The sequence below is a fragment of the Rana temporaria genome, chromosome 7 (assembly GCF_905171775.1).
Source record: "Rana temporaria chromosome 7, aRanTem1.1, whole genome shotgun sequence".
NCBI classification, from domain to species: Eukaryota; Metazoa; Chordata; class Amphibia; order Anura; family Ranidae; genus Rana; species Rana temporaria.
The window spans coordinates 160439557-160458055 of NC_053495.1; the positions used below are offsets into that span (position 1 = coordinate 160439557).

The 18499-nt window shown below is 41.0% G+C and overlaps 1 protein-coding gene across 50 annotated transcripts in view; it reads left to right on the forward strand.

The window, feature by feature from the left end:
* LOC120945819 overlaps positions 1-18499 on the forward strand; it is a 162958-nt gene that overhangs the window by 90084 nt on the left and 54375 nt on the right. For 26 of the 50 annotated variants that reach the window (XM_040360256.1, XM_040360257.1, XM_040360272.1 and 23 more), the window contains 17 exons: positions 455-484; positions 662-691; positions 1668-1697; positions 1876-1905; positions 5417-5446; positions 6711-6740; positions 6917-6946; positions 8134-8157; positions 9231-9260; positions 9440-9469; positions 10846-10875; positions 11046-11075; positions 15657-15683; positions 15803-15832; positions 16396-16422; positions 16514-16543; positions 16787-16816. In XM_040360256.1, the coding sequence (XP_040216190.1) occupies positions 455-484; positions 662-691; positions 1668-1697; positions 1876-1905; positions 5417-5446; positions 6711-6740; positions 6917-6946; positions 8134-8157; positions 9231-9260; positions 9440-9469; positions 10846-10875; positions 11046-11075; positions 15657-15683; positions 15803-15832; positions 16396-16422; positions 16514-16543; positions 16787-16816 (498 nt within the window). The remainder of the gene's footprint in view (positions 1-454; positions 485-661; positions 692-1667; positions 1698-1875; positions 1906-5416; positions 5447-6710; positions 6741-6916; positions 6947-8133; positions 8158-9230; positions 9261-9439; positions 9470-10845; positions 10876-11045; positions 11076-15656; positions 15684-15802; positions 15833-16395; positions 16423-16513; positions 16544-16786; positions 16817-18499) is intronic. The other 24 variants (XM_040360266.1, XM_040360284.1, XM_040360282.1 and 21 more) reach the window with 18 other exon arrangements.

Sequence of the window (18499 nt, forward strand, 5' to 3'; positions counted from 1 at the left end):
TTGGACACCTTGGAGGAGCTGGAAGCCGCCATGAAGGAGAGAACACAGAGCCGCTGCACCAAGCTGCCTGCTACCCACTGCCGCCAATGGGGTAAGTGCCGAACCGACCAGCAAACAGTGGGGAGGGGGGTGGGTGCCGCTCCAGGGGGGTGGGTGCCGTTTTTTGGGGGGGGCCTAAAACATAAAACAAATTGATAAGATTAGTTACATCATTCTGATCTATTTTAAATGTGTAAAAAATAACTAACAGGCTAACAATTCCCTTGAACCCTTTTTCTAAACTGCACATCTGTATTTTTTTAGAACTAATTGGAATATAATCTTTAGAGACAGTAATAACTTTGTTTACATTTTTTGCATTGATATTATCTATGCATTTTATAGGAAGACATGTGGAATGTTGTAAAATTAACCTTTTTTCAAAAATTAATATATATATATATTTTTTTTACAGAAGTGAATGTGGATATTAACGTTGTAGATGGTAATGTCGTGTTTTATATTTTTCATTATATCTCACATCTAAAACAACATATTTGTTTCTATTACAATCATTACAGTGGAAAATTGTATTTAAATAGGGTTTGTTTTTGTATTTACTGTTTTAAAAGAAAACTTTTTTCAGAGGTTTAAAATAATAAAACGTGTTTGTTTTTTACAGAAGTGAATGTGTATATTAACTCTTCAGAAGGTAATGACTTGTTTTTATATTTTTCAATATATCTCACATCTAAAACCACGTATTATTCCTATTACAATCATTACAGTAATGGATTATTTTTAAATAGAGTTTTTTTGTGTTTACAGTTTTAAAAATGGTTGTCAGATTTTTTTGTTGTCCTATTGCAGAGATTTCCCTTCACTTCCTTCCCCATAGCCAAACAGGAAGTGAGAGGAAATCCCTGCAAATTAAAGGAATACCTTGGGGACCCCTAGGTCGTCAGAACTAGTGTCCCCATTGAAAGATTACCCCTCTCTTACTTTTCTGGGGACAACCCAAAATTTGAGATTTTCTCTTACTAATGGTAAACGAGAGAAATAAAGAGGGGGAATCTCCTTAACTGGGGTACAGAGAGCAAGAAAAACTGACAAGTGTTGTAATCCTTATGCAAAACTAAAAAAAGTTTTATTATCTATGCATTGTATAGGCAGACATGTGAAATGTTATAAAATTAACCTTTTTTTCAAAAATTAATACCATATATACTCGAGTATAAGCCGAGTTTTTCAGCACATTTTTTGGTGCTGAAAATTCCCCCCTCGGCTTATACTCGAGTCACCTTTTTGCGCCTGATCTTCCGGACTTTGGGGACACGGTACCGACGGCTGTAGGTCCCCTGGACCCCAATATTGGCACGCATATAGCCCCACTCTTCCTCTACTAGTGTGCAAAGTTTGTTGTCCGGGGGTCCTACGGCCGAGGAGCACCGATTTTTTTAAAGTTGGCACCCCTTCTATATACTCTCATGTTAAACGTAAGTCTAGTCATGGGCACAGTGAGGCATGGGCACAGTGAGGCATGGGCACAGTGAGGCATGCAGATGGACACCCTAGGCTTATACTCGATTCAATACGTTTTCACAGTTTTTTGTGGTAAAATAAGGTGCCTCGGCCTATATTCGGGTCGGCTTATACTCGAGTATATACGGTATTTGTTTTTTTTACAGAAGTGAATGTGGATATTAACGTTGTAGATGGTAATGTCGTATTCTATATTTTTCATTATATCTCACATCTAAAACCACATATTATTTTCAATTACAATCATTACAGTAGTAAATTGTATTCAAATAGGGTTTGTTTTTGTTTTTACTGTTTTAAAAAATGGTAATTTTTCAGAGGTTTAAAATAATAAAACGTGTTTGTTTTTTACAGAAGTGAATGTGGATATTAACTCTTCAGAAGGTAACTTGTTTTATATTTTTCAATATATCTCACATCTAAAAAAACACATATTATTTCTCTTACAATCATTACAGTTAGGGTTGTCCCGATACCACTTTTTTAGGACTGAGTACAAGTACCGATACTTTTTTTCAAGTAGTCGCCGATACCGAATACCGATACTTTTTTTAAAATGTGTCCCCAAATGCAGCGATGTCCCCCCACAGATGCAGCCATGTATCCCCCCATCCAGCCATTGTCTCCCCCCCATCCAGCCATTGTCTCCCCCCCCTCCAGCCATTGTCTCCCCCCCCATCCAGCCATTGTCTCCCCCCATGCAGCAATGTATCCCCCCATCCAGCCATTGTCACCCCCCATCCAGCAATGTATCCCCCCATCCAGCCATTGTCTCCCCCCATGCAGCCATTGTCACCCCCCATGCAGCCATTGTCACCCCCCATGCAGCCATTGTCACCCCCCATGCAGCCATTGTCACCCCCCATGCAGCCATTGTCACCCCCCATGCAGCCATTGTCTCCCCCATGCAGCCATTGTCACCCCCATGCAGCCATTGTCACCCCCCATGCAGCCATTGTCACCCCCCATGCAGCCATTGTCACCCCCCATGCAGCAATGTATCCCCCCATCCAGCCATTGTCACCCCCCATCCAGCAATGTATCCCCCCATGCAGCCATTGTCACCCCCCATGCAGCCATTGTCACCCCCCATGCAGCCGTGTCTCCCCCCATCCAGCCATGTGTGTCTCCCCCCATCCAGCCGTGTGTGTCTCCCCCCATCCAGCCGTGTGTGTCTCCCCCCATCCAGCCGTGTGTGTCTCCCCCCATCCAGCCGTGTGTGTCTCCCCCCATCCAGCCGTGTGTGTCTCCCCCCATCCAGCCGTGTGTGTCTCCCCCCCATCCAGCCGTGTGTGTTTCCCCCCTATCCAGCCGTGTGTGTCTCCCCCCATCCAGCCGTGTGTGTCTCCCCCCATATGCAGCCATGGCCGGCTTACCTGCTACCGCCGACTGTGTACTACGGCCGGCCAGGAACATTACAGCTTTGAATAGCTTTGTAATGATTGGCGCCACGCTGCGTGTATAGACACTCCCCCTCGCTCGGGATTGGACAGTTCACCCGAGCAAGGGGGAGTGTCTATGCGTGGCGCAAATCATTACAGCTATTCAAAGCTGTAATGTTCCCGCCCGTATTACACAGTCAGCGGCGTAACGGCGGCGGATCGCAGCGGCGAATTGCGGCTCCGGTGGCGGCGGTCGGCGGCGGCGCGGTGCGGGGGGGGGTTAAGTATTCTATTTGTGTATCGGGGCGGGGTATCGGCGTCTGACTACCGCCGAAAAAACTCGGAATCGGTCCCGATACCGATACTAGTATCGGTATCGGGACAACCCTAATTACAGTAATGGATTATATTTAAATAGGGAGTTTTTTTATGTTTACAGTTTTAAAAATGGTTGTCAGTTTTTTTTTTGTCCCATTGCAGAGATTTCCCTTCACTTCCTTCCCCATAGCCAAACAGGAAGTGAGAGGAAATCCCTGAAAATTAAAGGAGTTCCTTGGGGACCCCTAGGCCATCAGAACCAGTGTCCCCATTGAAAGATTTCCCCTCTATTACTTTTCTGGGGACAACCCAAAATGTGTGATTTTCTCTTACTAATGGTAAACAATACAATTAAAACGGGGGGATCTGCTTAACAGGGGCACAGATAGCAATAAAAACTGACAAGTGTTGTAATACCTATCCAAAAAAAAATGTTTTGCCTTTACCTGGAAACCTGGAAGCTGATTGGTTTCTATGCAGAGCTGCACCAGATTTTGCACTCTCCAATTTCAGTAAATCAAGTGGACAAGCATGCTAACATTCAGGGGTGTTTAGAGGAAGACCGTCCATTAACCTCCCTGGCGGTCTTCCCGAGACTGACTCGGGGTTTGATTTTCCTGCTACGATCGGTAACCCCGTGTCAGTCACGGGCTCGCCTCGCTGAATCCACAGGCACTTTTTACTTACCTTGTTCCTGGATCCAGCGATGCCACCGCGCTGTGTGAGCGAGCGGGACCTCGCTCGATTCACATAGTGCCTCCGTGTGACGCCGATCTCCGTTCCCTGCGACGTTACGACGCACGGGGACGGAGAACGGCGCCAAATTCAAAAACGTAAACAAACACATTACATACAGTATACTGTAATCTTATAGATTACAGTACTGTATGTAAAAAATACACATCCCCCCTGTCCCTAGTGGTCTGCCCAGTGTCCTGCATGTCATTTTATATAATAAAAACTTTTCTTTCTCCCTGCAAACTGTAGATTGTCCATAGCAACCAAAAGTGTCCCTTTATGTCAAAAATAGTTTTAGATCAGCTAAAAAACAGCGATAATAAATTATAATCACTTGCAGAATTGTGCGATAGCGATTTGTGGGGAAATTCGTCATAAAAAAAAAAAAATAATGACAGCAACAATTCTGCAACTGAGCAAATTTCAGTGATTTTAATTTGATTACATTATTGAATAATTTTTATTATAATTATATTATTATTTGTTATAATTATTTATAATTATTTATTATATTATAATTTATAATTTTGTTTTTAAAAAAATGTCATACCCGGGATGCCTATTAGAATCTTGTTTGGTCAGATTTAAGTGAGTTATTTCTAAAAATGACAGACCTACAATATAAAACGCCAAATTTCCTTGCAAATAATGGTACCGCTTTCAGCACCTTTTTTCTGACAGAATCATACCGCCAGGGAGGTTAAGGGCGCACGGGCGCCACCCCCCATCCATCACCGTCCCCTGAAATGTGTCCATCCCCTTTTAGGACCCCGGCGCATGGATTCCAATATGGGGGGGGGGCTGTTTTTTATGAAGCACGAGGCTCTAATAGGCTTTACTATAGGGTGGGCTTGGTTTCCAGAGATTGCTCTCCGATCCCAGCCAGGTGTGTTACAACAACGAATGAATATTCGCTGTTGTAAAACTGATCCTCCCCCAGGCCAATCAGGAAGCCAGTTTTGACACTGGTCACCCGATTGGCTGAAAGGACAGGCGATCCTATTGGACACCTTGGAGGAGCTGGAAGCCGCCATGAAGGAGAGAACACGGAGCCGCTGCACCAAGCTGCCTGCTACCCACTGCCGCCAATGGGGTAAGTGCCGAACCGACCAGAAAACAGCGGGGAGGGGCGTGGGTGCCGCTCCAGGGGGGTGGGTGCCGTTTTGGGGGGGGCCTAAAACATAAAACAAATTGATAAGATTAGTTACATCATTCTGATCTATTTTAAATGTGTTAAAAAATAACTAACAGGCTAACAATTCCCTTGAACCCTTTTTCTAAACTGCACATCTGTTTTTTTCGAGAACTAATTGGAATATAATCTTTAGAGACAGTAATAACTTTGTTTACATTTTTTGCATTGATATTATCTATGCATTGTATAGGCAGACATGTGGAATGTTGTAAAATTAACCTTTTTTCAAAAATTAATATATATATATTTTTTTTTTTTACAGAAGTGAATGTGGATATTAACGTTGTAGATGGTAATGTCGTGTTTTATATTTTTCATTATATCTCACATCTAAAACAACATATTTGTTTCTATTACAATCATTACAGTAGAAAATTGTATTTAAATAGGGTTTGTTTTTGTATTTACTGTTTTTAAAAAAAAACTCTTCAGAAGGTAATGACTTGTTTTATATTTTTTAATATATCTCACATCTAAAACCACATATTATTTCTATTATAATCATTACAGTAATGGATTATTTTTAAATAGAGTTTTTTTGTGTTTACAGTTTTAAAAATGGTTGTCAGATTTTTTTTTGTCCTATTGCAGAGATTTCCCTTCACTTTCTTCCCCATAGCCAAACAGGAAGTGAGAGGAAATCCCTGCAAATTAAAGGAATTCCTTGGGGACCCCTAGGTCGTCAGAACCAGAACCCCCATTGAAATATTTCCCTTCTCTTACTTTTCTGGGGACAACCCAAAATTTTAGATTTTCTCTTACTAATGGTAAACAAGAGAAATAAAGAGGGGGAATCTCCTTAACTGGGGTACAGAGAGCAAGAAAAACTGACAAGTGTTGTAATCCTTATCCAAAACTAAAAAAAGTTTTATTATCTATGCATTGTATAGGCAGACATGTAAAATTAACCTTTTTTCAAAAATGAATACCGTATATACTCGAGTATAAGCCGAGTTTTTCAGCACATTTTTTGGTGCTGAAAATGCCCCCCTCGGCTTATACTCGAGTCACCTTTTTGCGCCTGATCTTCCGGACTTTGGGGACGCGGTACCGGTCGGCCGTAGGTCCCCTGGACCCCAAACTTGGCACGCATATAGCCCCACTATTCCTCTACTAGTGTACAAAGTTTGTTGTCCGGGGGTCCCACGGCCGAGGAGCACCAATTTTTTAAATTTGGCACCCCTTCTATATACTCTCATGTTAAACGTAAGTCTAGTCATGGGCACAGTGAGGCATGGGCACAGTGAGGCATGGGCACAGTGAGGCATGGGCACAGTGAGGCATTGACACATAGAGGCATGGGCACAGTGAGGCATGGGCACAGTGAGGCATGGACACAGTAAGGCATGGACACATGGACACAGTGAGGCATGTACACATGGACACAGTGAGGAAAAGTGAAGAAAAGTGAGGCACAGTGAGGCATGCAGATGGACACCCTAGGCTTATACTCGATTCAATACGTTTTCCCAGTTTTTTGTGGTAAAATTAGGTGCCTCGGCTTATATTCTGGTCGGCTTATACTCGAGTATATACGGTATTTGTTTTTTTTACAGAAGTGAATGTGGATATTAATGTTGTAGATGGTAATGTCGTATTCTATATTTTTCATTATATCTCACATCTAAAACCACATATTATTTTCAATTACAATCATTACAGTAGTAAATTGTATTTAAATAGGGTTTGTTTTTGTTTTTACTGTTTTAAAAAATGGTAATTTTTCAGAGGTTTAAAATAATAACGTGTTTGTTTTTTACAGAAGTGAATGTGGATATTAACTCTTCAGAAGGTAATGACTTTTCGTCCCATTGCAGAGATTTCCCTTCACTTCCTTCCCCATAGCCAAACAGGAAGTGAGAGGAAATCCTTGCAAATTAAAGGAATTCCTTGGGGACTCCTAGATCGTCAGAACCAGTGTCCCCATTGAAAGATTTCCCTTCTCTTACTTTTCTGGGGACAACCCAAAATTTGTGATTTTCTCTTACTAATGGTAAACAAGAGAAATAAAGAGGGGGAATCTCCTTAACTGGGGTACAGAGAGCAAGAAAAACTGACAAGTGTTGTAATCCTTATCCAAAACTAAAAAAAGTTTTATTATCTATGCATTGTATAGGCAGACATGTAAAATTTTATAAAATTAACCTTTTTTCAAAAATGAATACCGTATATACTCGAGTATAAGCCGAGTTTTTCAGCACATTTTTTTGGTGCTGAAAATGCCCCCCTCGGCTTATACTCGAGTCACCTTTTTGCGCCTGATCTTCCGGACTTTGGGGACGCGGTACCGTCCGGCCGTAGGTCCCCTGGACCCCAAACTTGGCACACATATAGGCCCCACTCTTCCTCTACTAGTGTGTAAAGTTTGTTGTCTGGGGGTCCTACGGCCGAGAAGCACCAATTTTTCAAAGCTGGCACCCCTTCTATATACTCTCATGTTAAACATAAGTCTAGTCATGGGCACAGTGAGGCATGGGCACAGTGAGGCATGGGCACAGTGAGGCATTGACACAGTGAGGCATGGAAACAGTGAGGCATGGGCACAGTGAGGCATGGACACAGTAAGGCATGGACACAGTGAGGCATGGACACATGGACACAGTGAGGCAAAGTGAAGAAAAGTGAGGCACAGTGAGGCATGCAGATGGACACCCTAGGCTTATACTCGATTCAATACGTTTTCCCAGTTTTTTGTGGTAAAATTAGGTGCCTCGGCTTATATTCGGGTCAGCTTATACTCAAGTATATACGGTATTTGTTTTTTTTACAGATGTGAATGTGGATATTAATGTTGTAGATGGTAATGTCGTATTCTATATTTTTCATTATATCTCACATCTAAAACCACATATTATTTTCTATTACAATCATTACAGTAGAAAATTGTATTTAAATAGGGTTTGTTTTAGTTTGTACTGTTTTAAAAAATGGTAATTTTTTAGAGGTTTAAAATAATAAAACATGTTTGTTTTTTTACAGAAGTGAATGTGGACTCTTCAGAAGGTAATGACTTGTTTTATATTTTTCAATATATCTCACATCTAAAACCACATATTATTTCTCTTACAATCATTACAGTAATGGATTATATTTAAATAGAGTTTTTTTGTGTTTACAGTTTTAAAAATGGTTGTCAGATTTTTTTTGTCCCATTGCAGAGATTTCCCTTCACTTCCTTCCCCATAGCCAAACAGGAAGTGAGAGGAAATCCCTGCAAATTAAAGGAATTCCTTGGGGACTCCTAGGTCGTCTGAACCAGTGTCCCCATTGAAAGATTTCCCTTCTCTTACTTTTCTGGGGACAACCCAAAATGTGTGATTTTCTCTTACTAATGGTAAACAAGAGAAATAAAGAGGGGAAATCTCCTTAACTTTGGTACAGAGAGCAAGAAAAACTGACAAGTGTTGTAATCCTTATCCAAAACTAAGAAAAGTTTTATTATCTATGCATTGTATAGGCAGACATGTGAAATTTTATAAGATTAACCTTTTTTCAAAAATTAATACCGTATATACTCGAGTATAAGCCAAGTTTTTCAGCAAATTTTTTGGTGCTTAAAATGCCCCCCTCGGCTTATACTCAAGTCACCTTTTTGCGCCTGATCTTCCGTATTTGGGGTCGTGGTACCGGCCGGCCGTAGGTCCCCTGGACCCCAAACTTGGCACGCATATAGCCCCACTCTTCCTCTACTAGTGTGCAAAGTTTGTTGTCCGGGGGTCCTACGGCCGAGGAGCACCAATTTTTCAAAGCTGGCACCCCTTCTATATACTCTCATGTTAAACGTAAGTCTAGTCATGGGCACAGTGAGGCATGGGCACAGTGAGGCATTGACACAGTGAGGCATGGAAACAGTGAGGCATGGAAACAGTGAGGCATGGACACAGTAAGGCATGGACACATGGACACAGTGAGGCAAAGTGAAGAAAAGTGGGGCACAGTGAGGCATGCAGATGGACACCCTAGGCTTATACTCGATTCAATACGTTTTCACATTTTTTGTGGTAAAATTAGGTGCCTCGGCTTATATTCGGGTCAGCTTATACTCGAGTATATATGGTATTTGTTATTTTTTACAGAAGTGAATGTGGATATTAACATTGTAGATGGTAATGTCGTATTCTATATTTTTCATTATATCTCACATCTAAAACCACATATTATTTTCTATTACAATCATTACAGTAGTAAATTGTATTTAAATAGGGTTTGTTTTTGTTTTTACTGTTTTAAAAAATGGTAATTTTTTAGAGGTTTAAAATAATAAAACATGTTTGTTTTTTTACAGAAGTGAATGTGGATATTAACTCTTCAGAAGGTAATGACTTGTTTTATATTTTTCAATATATCTCACATCTAAAACCACATATTATTTCTCTTACAATCACTACAGTAATGGATTATATTTAAATAGAGTTTTTTTGTGTTTACAGTTTTAAAAATGGTTGTCAGATTGTTTTTGTCCCATTGCAGAGATTTCCCTTCACTTCCTTCCCCATAGCCAAACAGAAAGTGAGAGGAAATCCCTGCAAATTAAAGGAATTCCTTGGGGACCCCTGGGTCTTCAGAACTAGTGTCCCCATTGAAAGATTTCCCCTCTATTACTTTTCTGGGGACAACCCAAAATTTGAGATTTTCTCTTACTAATGGTAAACAAGAGAAATAAAGAGGGGGAATCTCCTTAACTGGGGTACAGAGAGCAAGAAAAACTGACAAGTTTTGTAATCCTTATCCAAAACTAAAAAAAGTTTTATTATCTATGCATTGTATAGGCAGACATGGGAAATGTTATAAAATTAACCTTTTTTCAAAAATTAATACTGTATATACTCAAGAATAAGCCGAGTTTTTCAGCACATTTTTTTGGTGCTGAAAATGCCCCCCTCGGCTTATACTCGAGTCATCTTTTTGTGCCTGATCTCCCGGATTTGGGGACTCGGTACCGGCCGGCCATAGGTCCCCTGAACCCCAATATTGGCACGCATATAGCCCCACTCTTCCTCTACTAGTGTGAAAAGTTTGTTGTCTGGGGGTCCTACGGCCGGGGAGCACCGATTTTTCAAAGCCGGGCACCCTTTCTATATACTCCCATGTTAAACGTAAGTCTAGTCATGGGCACAGTTAGGCATGGACACAGTGAGGCATGGGCACAGTGAGGCATGGACACAGTGAGGCATGGGCACAGTGAGGCATGGGCACAGTGAGGTATGGGCACAGTGAGGTATGGGCACAGTGAAGCACAGTGAGGCATGGGCACAGTGAGGCATGGGCACAGTGAGGTATGGGCACAGTGAGGCATGGACACAGTGAGGCATGGACACAGTGAGGCATGGACACATGGACACAGTGAAGGAAAGTGAGGCACAGTAAGGCATGCAGATGGACACCCTAGGCTTACTGTATACTCGAGTCAATAAGTTTTCCCAGTCTTTTGTGGTAAAATTAGGTGCCTCGGCTTATATTCGGGTCGGCTTATACTCGAGTATATACAGTATTTGTTTTTGTTTTTTTTACAGAAGTGAATGTGGATATTAACATTGTAGATGGTAATGTCGTATTCTATATTTTTCATTATATCTCACATCTAAAACCACATATTATTTTCTATTACAATCATTACAGTAAATTGTATTTAAATAGGGTTTGTTTTTGTTTTTACTGTTTAAAATAATAAAACTTGTTTGTTTTTTACAGAAGTGAATGTGGATGTTAACTCTTCAGAAGGTAATGACTTGTTTTATCTTGTTCTAATATATCTCACATCTAAAACCACATATTATTTCTATTACAATCATTACAGTAATGGATTATATTTAAATAGAGTTTTCTTGTGTTTACAGTTTTAAAAAAGTTTTCAGGGCTTTAAAATAAGAAAATGTATTTGTTTTTTACAGAAGTGAATTTGGATTTTAACTCAGTAGCTGGTAATGATTTGTTTTATATTTTTCATTATATCTCACATCTAAAACCATGTATTATGTCTCTTATAATCAATACAGTAATAGATTTAACAGTTTTTTTTGTGCTTACTATTTAAAAAAAAAAACATTTTCAGAATTTTAAAATAAGAAAACTTTAATTTAAATTCTTGTCCCTGCGCTGACATTTGAATATGCATTAGGCCTCGTACACACGACCAGACATGTCCGCTAAAACTGGTCCGCGGACCAGTTTCAGGGGACAGATCCGATCGTGTGTACAGGCTAGCGGACAGATTTCCAGCGGACAAATGTTTCTTAGCATGCTAAGAAACATGTCCGCTCGAAAGCTGTCTGGCGGACATGTCCGCTGGTTAGTACACCTAACCAGCGGACAGATATCTCCCTTATGCGTCAAATGGATTCGACGCATGCGTGGAAGTATTTTACTTCCTGGTTTGGTGACGTGGCGGCATCAACGTCACCGCCCCGTCACCGCGCTATCTGTCCGCGGGGTTTTCGGTTTGATGGTGTGTACAGCCATCAGACCGAAATCTCCGAGCGGACATGTCCGCTCGTCTGTACAAGGCCTCACACATTGCAATTTATTTCTTCAAAAGGTGTTCTAATATTTATAGAATAAATGCATGCTTACACCCAACTAGACAATAGTTAGTTTTCCATTGGCGGAACACATACACTATTAGGCTTCATGCATGGAACGCTTTACCAACCAGCATTCGGTTGGAGGAGAATCACTTGACCTTTAGGAGAAAGATCAAAACCCATCTCTTTTGAGTTCAAAGGTGAAATGGACAAACGAGCACCCAGAGGCGATTTAGTTTGCATGTGCAGCGCTATATACGTTTTTCACCCACTCACTCACTCATGCACACTGGCATAAAAAACATTGCTTCTGCAGGAGTTTTGTGTTCTGCTTGTAGAAGCAAACATTGAGTTTATTATCCATTATCCTATGTGTCCATGTACATTAGGACATTTAGAGGCATATTTTGAGAACAACGTTTAGAGGCAGGAAAAAAAACCTTCTTATTCGCGTTTCTGTTCAGAGCTCTGGCAGAAAAAACGTAAAATTCTCCTAAACTCGTCAAAATTTTGTAAAAAAAATGCTCTATACGGAAGTTTTTTACTCTAAAGAGAACGGGCGTTTTTTTAAAGCGGAGGTTCGCCGGTAAAATGCTGTTTTTACCCTTAGATGGATGCTCATTTAGTCTAGGGGAATCGGCTAGTTGTTTTAAAATCCGAGCATTACCGTTGTAGAGGGCGATCTTCTCCGCCACTTCCGGGTATGGGCTGCGGCACTGGGCGTTCCATCTTGATTGACAGGCTTCCGAAAGGCTTCTGTAACGGTATCGGTATGATATCCCCGTCAAGCATTCCCTCCTCTCCATACAAGAACATCACAGGATCCCCCACACATGAGTCAAGACTGGATGCTGGAACCAAGACTGAGTTTAATGTTATAACACACAGCTTATATGTCATTTCCAAAACTGTTACAATGACAAATCTCCGCCCCCCCTCACACTGGGGCTTCCATACAGATGAGTAGGCAGACACGACGGAGCCGAGTCTGAAAACACATTTTCTTTAGATAATGACATCAGTGGAGTTGAGTACTAGTTGTACTAAATACATTAACTAGACAACTCGACCCCGCATATAGAGAGATAATTACCACAATGAAGCAATCAGAATAATTAACACAAGCCACATAAACACAGATCTCCTTCACACAACACAATAGATCAATTAACCTTTAGAAATAGTGAGGGGACATTAGCACTTCAATAACCGGATGGTAATCACAATGGCAAGCAGGGAGAGCATTAGACTGAAGCATATAGGCAAATGTATCACAGCTTCCGACGGTCGCGTCGCGATTTTCCGAAAGTAGCCGAACGTCGATGCGCAGGCGCAGTATAGAGCCGCACCGACGTTCGGCATCTTTCGGCTACTCGTGACGCGATGGATGCGACGGTCGGAAGCCTGTCGGGAAGACTGTCAATCAAGAAGGAACGCCCACTCCCGAAGACCCATACCCGGAAGTGGCGGAGAAGATCGCTCTCTACAACGGTAAGTAATGCTCGGATTTTAAAACAACTAGCCGATTCCCCTAGACTAAATGAGCATACATCTGATGCCGCGTACACACCATCGTTTTCTGCGATGGAAAAAAAACGTCATTTTCAAAAACGTCAATTTAATTGACCGTGTGTGGGCAAAAACGTCGTTTTCTGTCTTCTAAAAAACGACAGAAAAAAATTGAAGCATGCTTCAATTTTATGTGTCGTTTTTGGCCGACGTCGTTTTCTGTGTTCTAAACATTGACCGTGTGTACGTAAAAACGTCGATTTAAGCCCGCGCATGCTCAGAAGCAAGTTAGGAGACGGCAGCGCTCATTCATGTAAAACGACTGTTCAGAATGGAATCAGCACATTCGTTAAGGTGTTTTTCAGCTTATAGACAAGAAAACGATATTTAAAGCACAGTCACTGAAAATCACGAATCGTATCTCACCAAACTTTTACTAACACGCAGCAACACGATATCAGCAAAAGAGGCCGTCTTCCGCATGGAAACGACCCTTTATAGTGACGTCGTGCGTGATTGACGGAACTGCGCTGTGCTAGAGCGTTGTGAAAAAGCGATGGTGTGTATGCTACGTCGTTGTTCAAATTGAAGTTTGAAAAATGACGTTTTTTTAAAGCACATAAAGCGTCGCATTTTTCCATCGCAGAAAACGATGGTGTGTACGCGGCATAAGGGTAAAAGAGCAAAAACTGCATTTATGGGTGAACTCCCGCTTTAAGCTCAGTGTGCATGGAGCCTTAAAATGAATCACAAGTGATGAAAATAAAACTATTCTGATAAATACAGATGTTGTGAAAAGGTAATGGGAAAGGTGGCCAATGTAAGGTATGTCTGCTGTGTCTTTTACAAGGTTTCAGGAAATCTATGTCAGACATGACATGGCATCTGATTAAGCTGGCTTAACACCAATGTTAATTTCCACATACTAGTGAAGACTGTTCACCTCCCTCCTCCCACACATTTCTATTGGCCATTGAGGCAGACCATAAGAGGGATGGGCCAGTGGGTATGTTTGAAGGTAGGGTAAAATGGCAAATGTTTGACTTTTTACTTAAAAACATCAAAGCTTGTCCAAACAAAACAGTCATCACTGAGGTGAACCAGAGCATAACGAAATCTGCTGAAAAAATATACGTGCACCTTTCAGCAGCTTAGTATTCCTAATCAGAATCTCTTCCAAAAAGCTCTAGACAACAGTGTCAGACACATCATTGCCTCTGATTAGTCTAAGTTTGGGAAAAAGCAACAGTTCTTATACCACCATAGGTCTTACATCTGGAAAACTGGACACAGGTAGCCAGCTCATTCCTAGATGGTGAACGGTTTCAGATTGCCACCCTGCCTGCCAAAGCAGTCTCGCAGGTGGGTCCTCCTTGCTGATGGTCCAAGAGGCAAAGTTTGTGCATTTTTGTTGCTGGAATAGTTTATTATATAATATTTGTAGTTCATAGACTCTAGGGGGCAGATCCACAGAGATCTGCACCCGCGCAGCGTATCAGAGATACACTAAGCCACCGTACCTTTCCTGGCTTTAGTTTGAATCCTGGAAGAATTTGCGCCGTAAGTTACGGCGGCGTAGTCTATCTCTGGCGGCGGAATTCAAATTGGCGATTAGGGGGCGTGTTTCATTTAAATGAAGCGCGTCCCAGCGCCGAACGAACTGCGCATGCGCCGTCCCTAAATTTCCCGCCGTGCATTGCGTGAAATGACGTCGCAAGGACGTCATTTTTTTAACTTAGACGTGATTCCCGATTCACGGACAACTTACGCAAAAAAAAAAAAAAAATTTCGACGCGGGAACGACGGCCATACTTAACATGGCAAATCTAACTATACGCCGCAAAAAAGCAGCTTTAAATATACGCCGGAAAAAGCCGACTAGAGATGACGTAAGAGAATGCGACGGCCGCGCGTACGTTCGTGTATCGTCGGAAATAGCTAATTTGCATACCCGACGCGAAAAACGACGCAAACTCCACCCAGCGGACGCCGAAGTATTGCATCTACGATCCGAAGGCGTACGAAGCCGTATGCCTGTCGGATCGAACCCAGATGCCGTCGTATCTTGGTTTGAGGATTCAAATTAAAGATACGACGCGGGAAATTTAAAAGTACGCCAGCGTATCAGTATATACGCCGGCGTACTCTCTCTGTGGATCTGGCCCTCGGTCTGTACATCTTGAACTGAATTGCTTTCAAACTAGGTTGACAGTTTTCCCCACTCTTCTAGTTGTTGATTTTATGTACGCTGACACTGGCTGAACAAATTTTATTTTTTGGCCTCTCCGTTCAGTCTTGGTGTGCCTCATATGGCTATGACATGTGATCTTGTTAGTTTGATACTAAGACTAGCCAGACATTTGGAACAATAGAGAAGTGGCAAAGGGCAGTTGAACTAGAGGGCAGAAGATATAAATCCAGCCCCGGCTACAAAATAACATTTTCTCAAATCTGTATATTTGTATTTTACAGGGAACGGGGATATGATCTCTGGAGGAGGTAATAGCTTTGTTATGGCTATCTTTTACATTTGTACAACACATAAGCGGCTATGTGAAATGTTATTAAAAGAGAGCTATTAGAAGAATAATTTTTCATTGCATATTTGTATATTACAGGAATAAGTATGGGTGTAAACTTCGGAGCTGGTAATATTTTGTTTTATACTTTTTTACATCTAAAACCACACATTACACCAATGTAAACACATCTACAGTAATCGATTCGATTTACTTTATCTGGAATTGTTTCCTGTATCCACTGTTAAAACCTAACTGAACATTTTAAAGTAGAACTATTTGAAAAACGTTTTTTCATTTTGGATAGAGTAAGGGAGAGTTATAACCCCTCTAAGGTTTATTTTTGCCATCTTTGTCCCATTGGAGAGATTTACCTTTACTTCCTGTCCCACAGCCAAACAGGAAGTGAGAGGAAATACCTACAAATTAAAGGAATTGCTTGGACAAGCCTAACAAGGAACTCGTCGAGGAAAACGATGTGTCTTTTCTGACGAGTTCCTCGGTCGTGTGTACAAGGCCTTAGTGAGCCTTCTGTGACTATGATGTCTTATTTTTGGTTTGATACTAAGACTAACTAAACACATGAAATAAGAGGAAAGCATAGGGTAGTTGGACTAGAGGACCAGGAAGTATAAATCCAGCTCTGGGTACAAAATAACATTTTCTCAAATCTGCATATTTGCATTTTACAGGAAACTGGGATATGATCCCTGGAGGAGGTAATAACTTTGTTTTAATTATCTTTTACAATGTATAAGCAGCTGTATGAAATATTGTAAGAACAATTTTCAATGCATATTTATATTACAGGAATGAATGTGGGTGCAAACTTCGGAGCTGGTAATATTTTCTTTTGTACTTTTACATCTAAAACCACATATTATTCCAATGTAAACAAATCTACAGTAATTGATTATATTTAATTTAGTTGGAATGGTTTACAGTTCCCACTGTTAAAAAACAATTAAATGTTTTAATTACAGTCAATTATTAATAATGTGCTTTTGGTCGCCTTGTTGTTAATTATTACATCAAATATACATTTGGAATGTCATGATCATACAGCTTTCATACTTTTACCAGGAACGCAATTTGATGCAACCTCACAAACAGGTAATAAATTGCAACTCAGCTTTTTACCTAATGAACTCATGGTAAAAAGTTTAAGTTTGTGCATTTTCTCTAGGTCCGCACATTTAAAACTGAACTGCTAATATAATTGGGGGACAGAATGAGCAATTTGTCTTTCTCAACCCTGCTACCCATAGCCTAATGCCCTGTACACACGATCGGATATCTGATGGAATCTAATCCGATGAATTTTTTTGTCAGATATCCGATGAAGCTGACTTTCATCAGTCTTGCCTACACACCATCAGTCAAAAATCCGACCGTGTCCAACGCGGTGACGTAAAACACTATGACGTGCTGGGAAAAATTAAGTTCAATGAAGTTCAAGAGCATGCGTCGACTTGATTCTGAGCATAGCAGGAACAAAGATTGTCTCTGGACAGCCGCACACTGAACAAATTGTAGCCTTTATTGAAAAAATGACACCACTACAAGTCACAGCAAAGTGAAATAAAATAAAACCCAACTTCTGACGCGTTTCGCACTAACACTAGTGCTTAGTCATAGCTAAATGTTCATCTGTGTTTCCACCTGGAGCGGCTATTCCCCTTTCCCCTTGATTCTGAGCATGCATGGATTTTTGACAGATGGAGTTCCACACAGACGATCGTTTTTTTCTATCGTTTTTTTATCCATAGGAACATTTTAAAACATGTTCTTGTTGTTTGTTTTCACCAATGAAAAACAAACCAATGGGGACCACACATGATCGGTTTGTCTGATGAAAATGGTCCACCGGTTTGTTTTCATCAGACAAACCGATCGTGTGTATAGGGCTTTAGTGTGCCTCCACTGACTATGACATCTGATGTTGTTAATGTTATAACAAGACTAGCCAATCAAGGAGGAAAGTGACCCAAGGCTGTTGGTTTAGTGGGACAAAGTAGGAATGTGGCTCTGATTGTGATGACGCATACACACAAGCGTTTTTCTTGACGAGAAAATTGGTCATTAAAAACGATCGTGTGTAGGCTCCAGAGCATTTTTCTTGACGAGAAAAATGGGCATTAAAAATTTAGGACCTGCTCTATTTTTTCTCTCGTTTTTCACGTCGTTGTTTTTCTCGTCGTGAAAAGCGGTCGTGTGTAGGCTTTAACGACGGGGAAAAAAACGCGCATGCTCAGAAGCAAGTTATGAGAAAGGAAATTTGCATAATCAAGCCAAAAGGGTGGCACCATTCGAATGGAACTTCCCCTTTATAGTGCCGTCGTACGTGTTGTACCTCACCGCGCTTTGCTCAAGCATCTTTTTTCACGATCGTGTGTATACAAGGCAGGCTTGAGAGGAATCACATTGAGAAAAACTTTGTTTTTTCCATGACATGAAAAACGGTCGTGTGTACGTGGCATTAGACTCAAAGCTATATATCTGTGCTTTACAGGAAAGAATTGGGGAACAATGCCTGGAGCAGGTAATCATTTTTTATTTATTTTCCAGTTTCTTTGATTATATTTATAACATTAGCTAGCAGTAGTAAGTCACATTCAAATGGACCTGTTCTGTAATGTTGAAGATGTTTTGCTGCTTATTTGAGCAGCTTCTTTGGTTCTAATGAATGCCAAGAACATACCCCAATATATATATAGTCTCCCAAATAACTGGGCCAGTTCACATCAGAATGCAGTGCTAGAAACCCGTGCTCCATGACCATTCCAAAACACATTG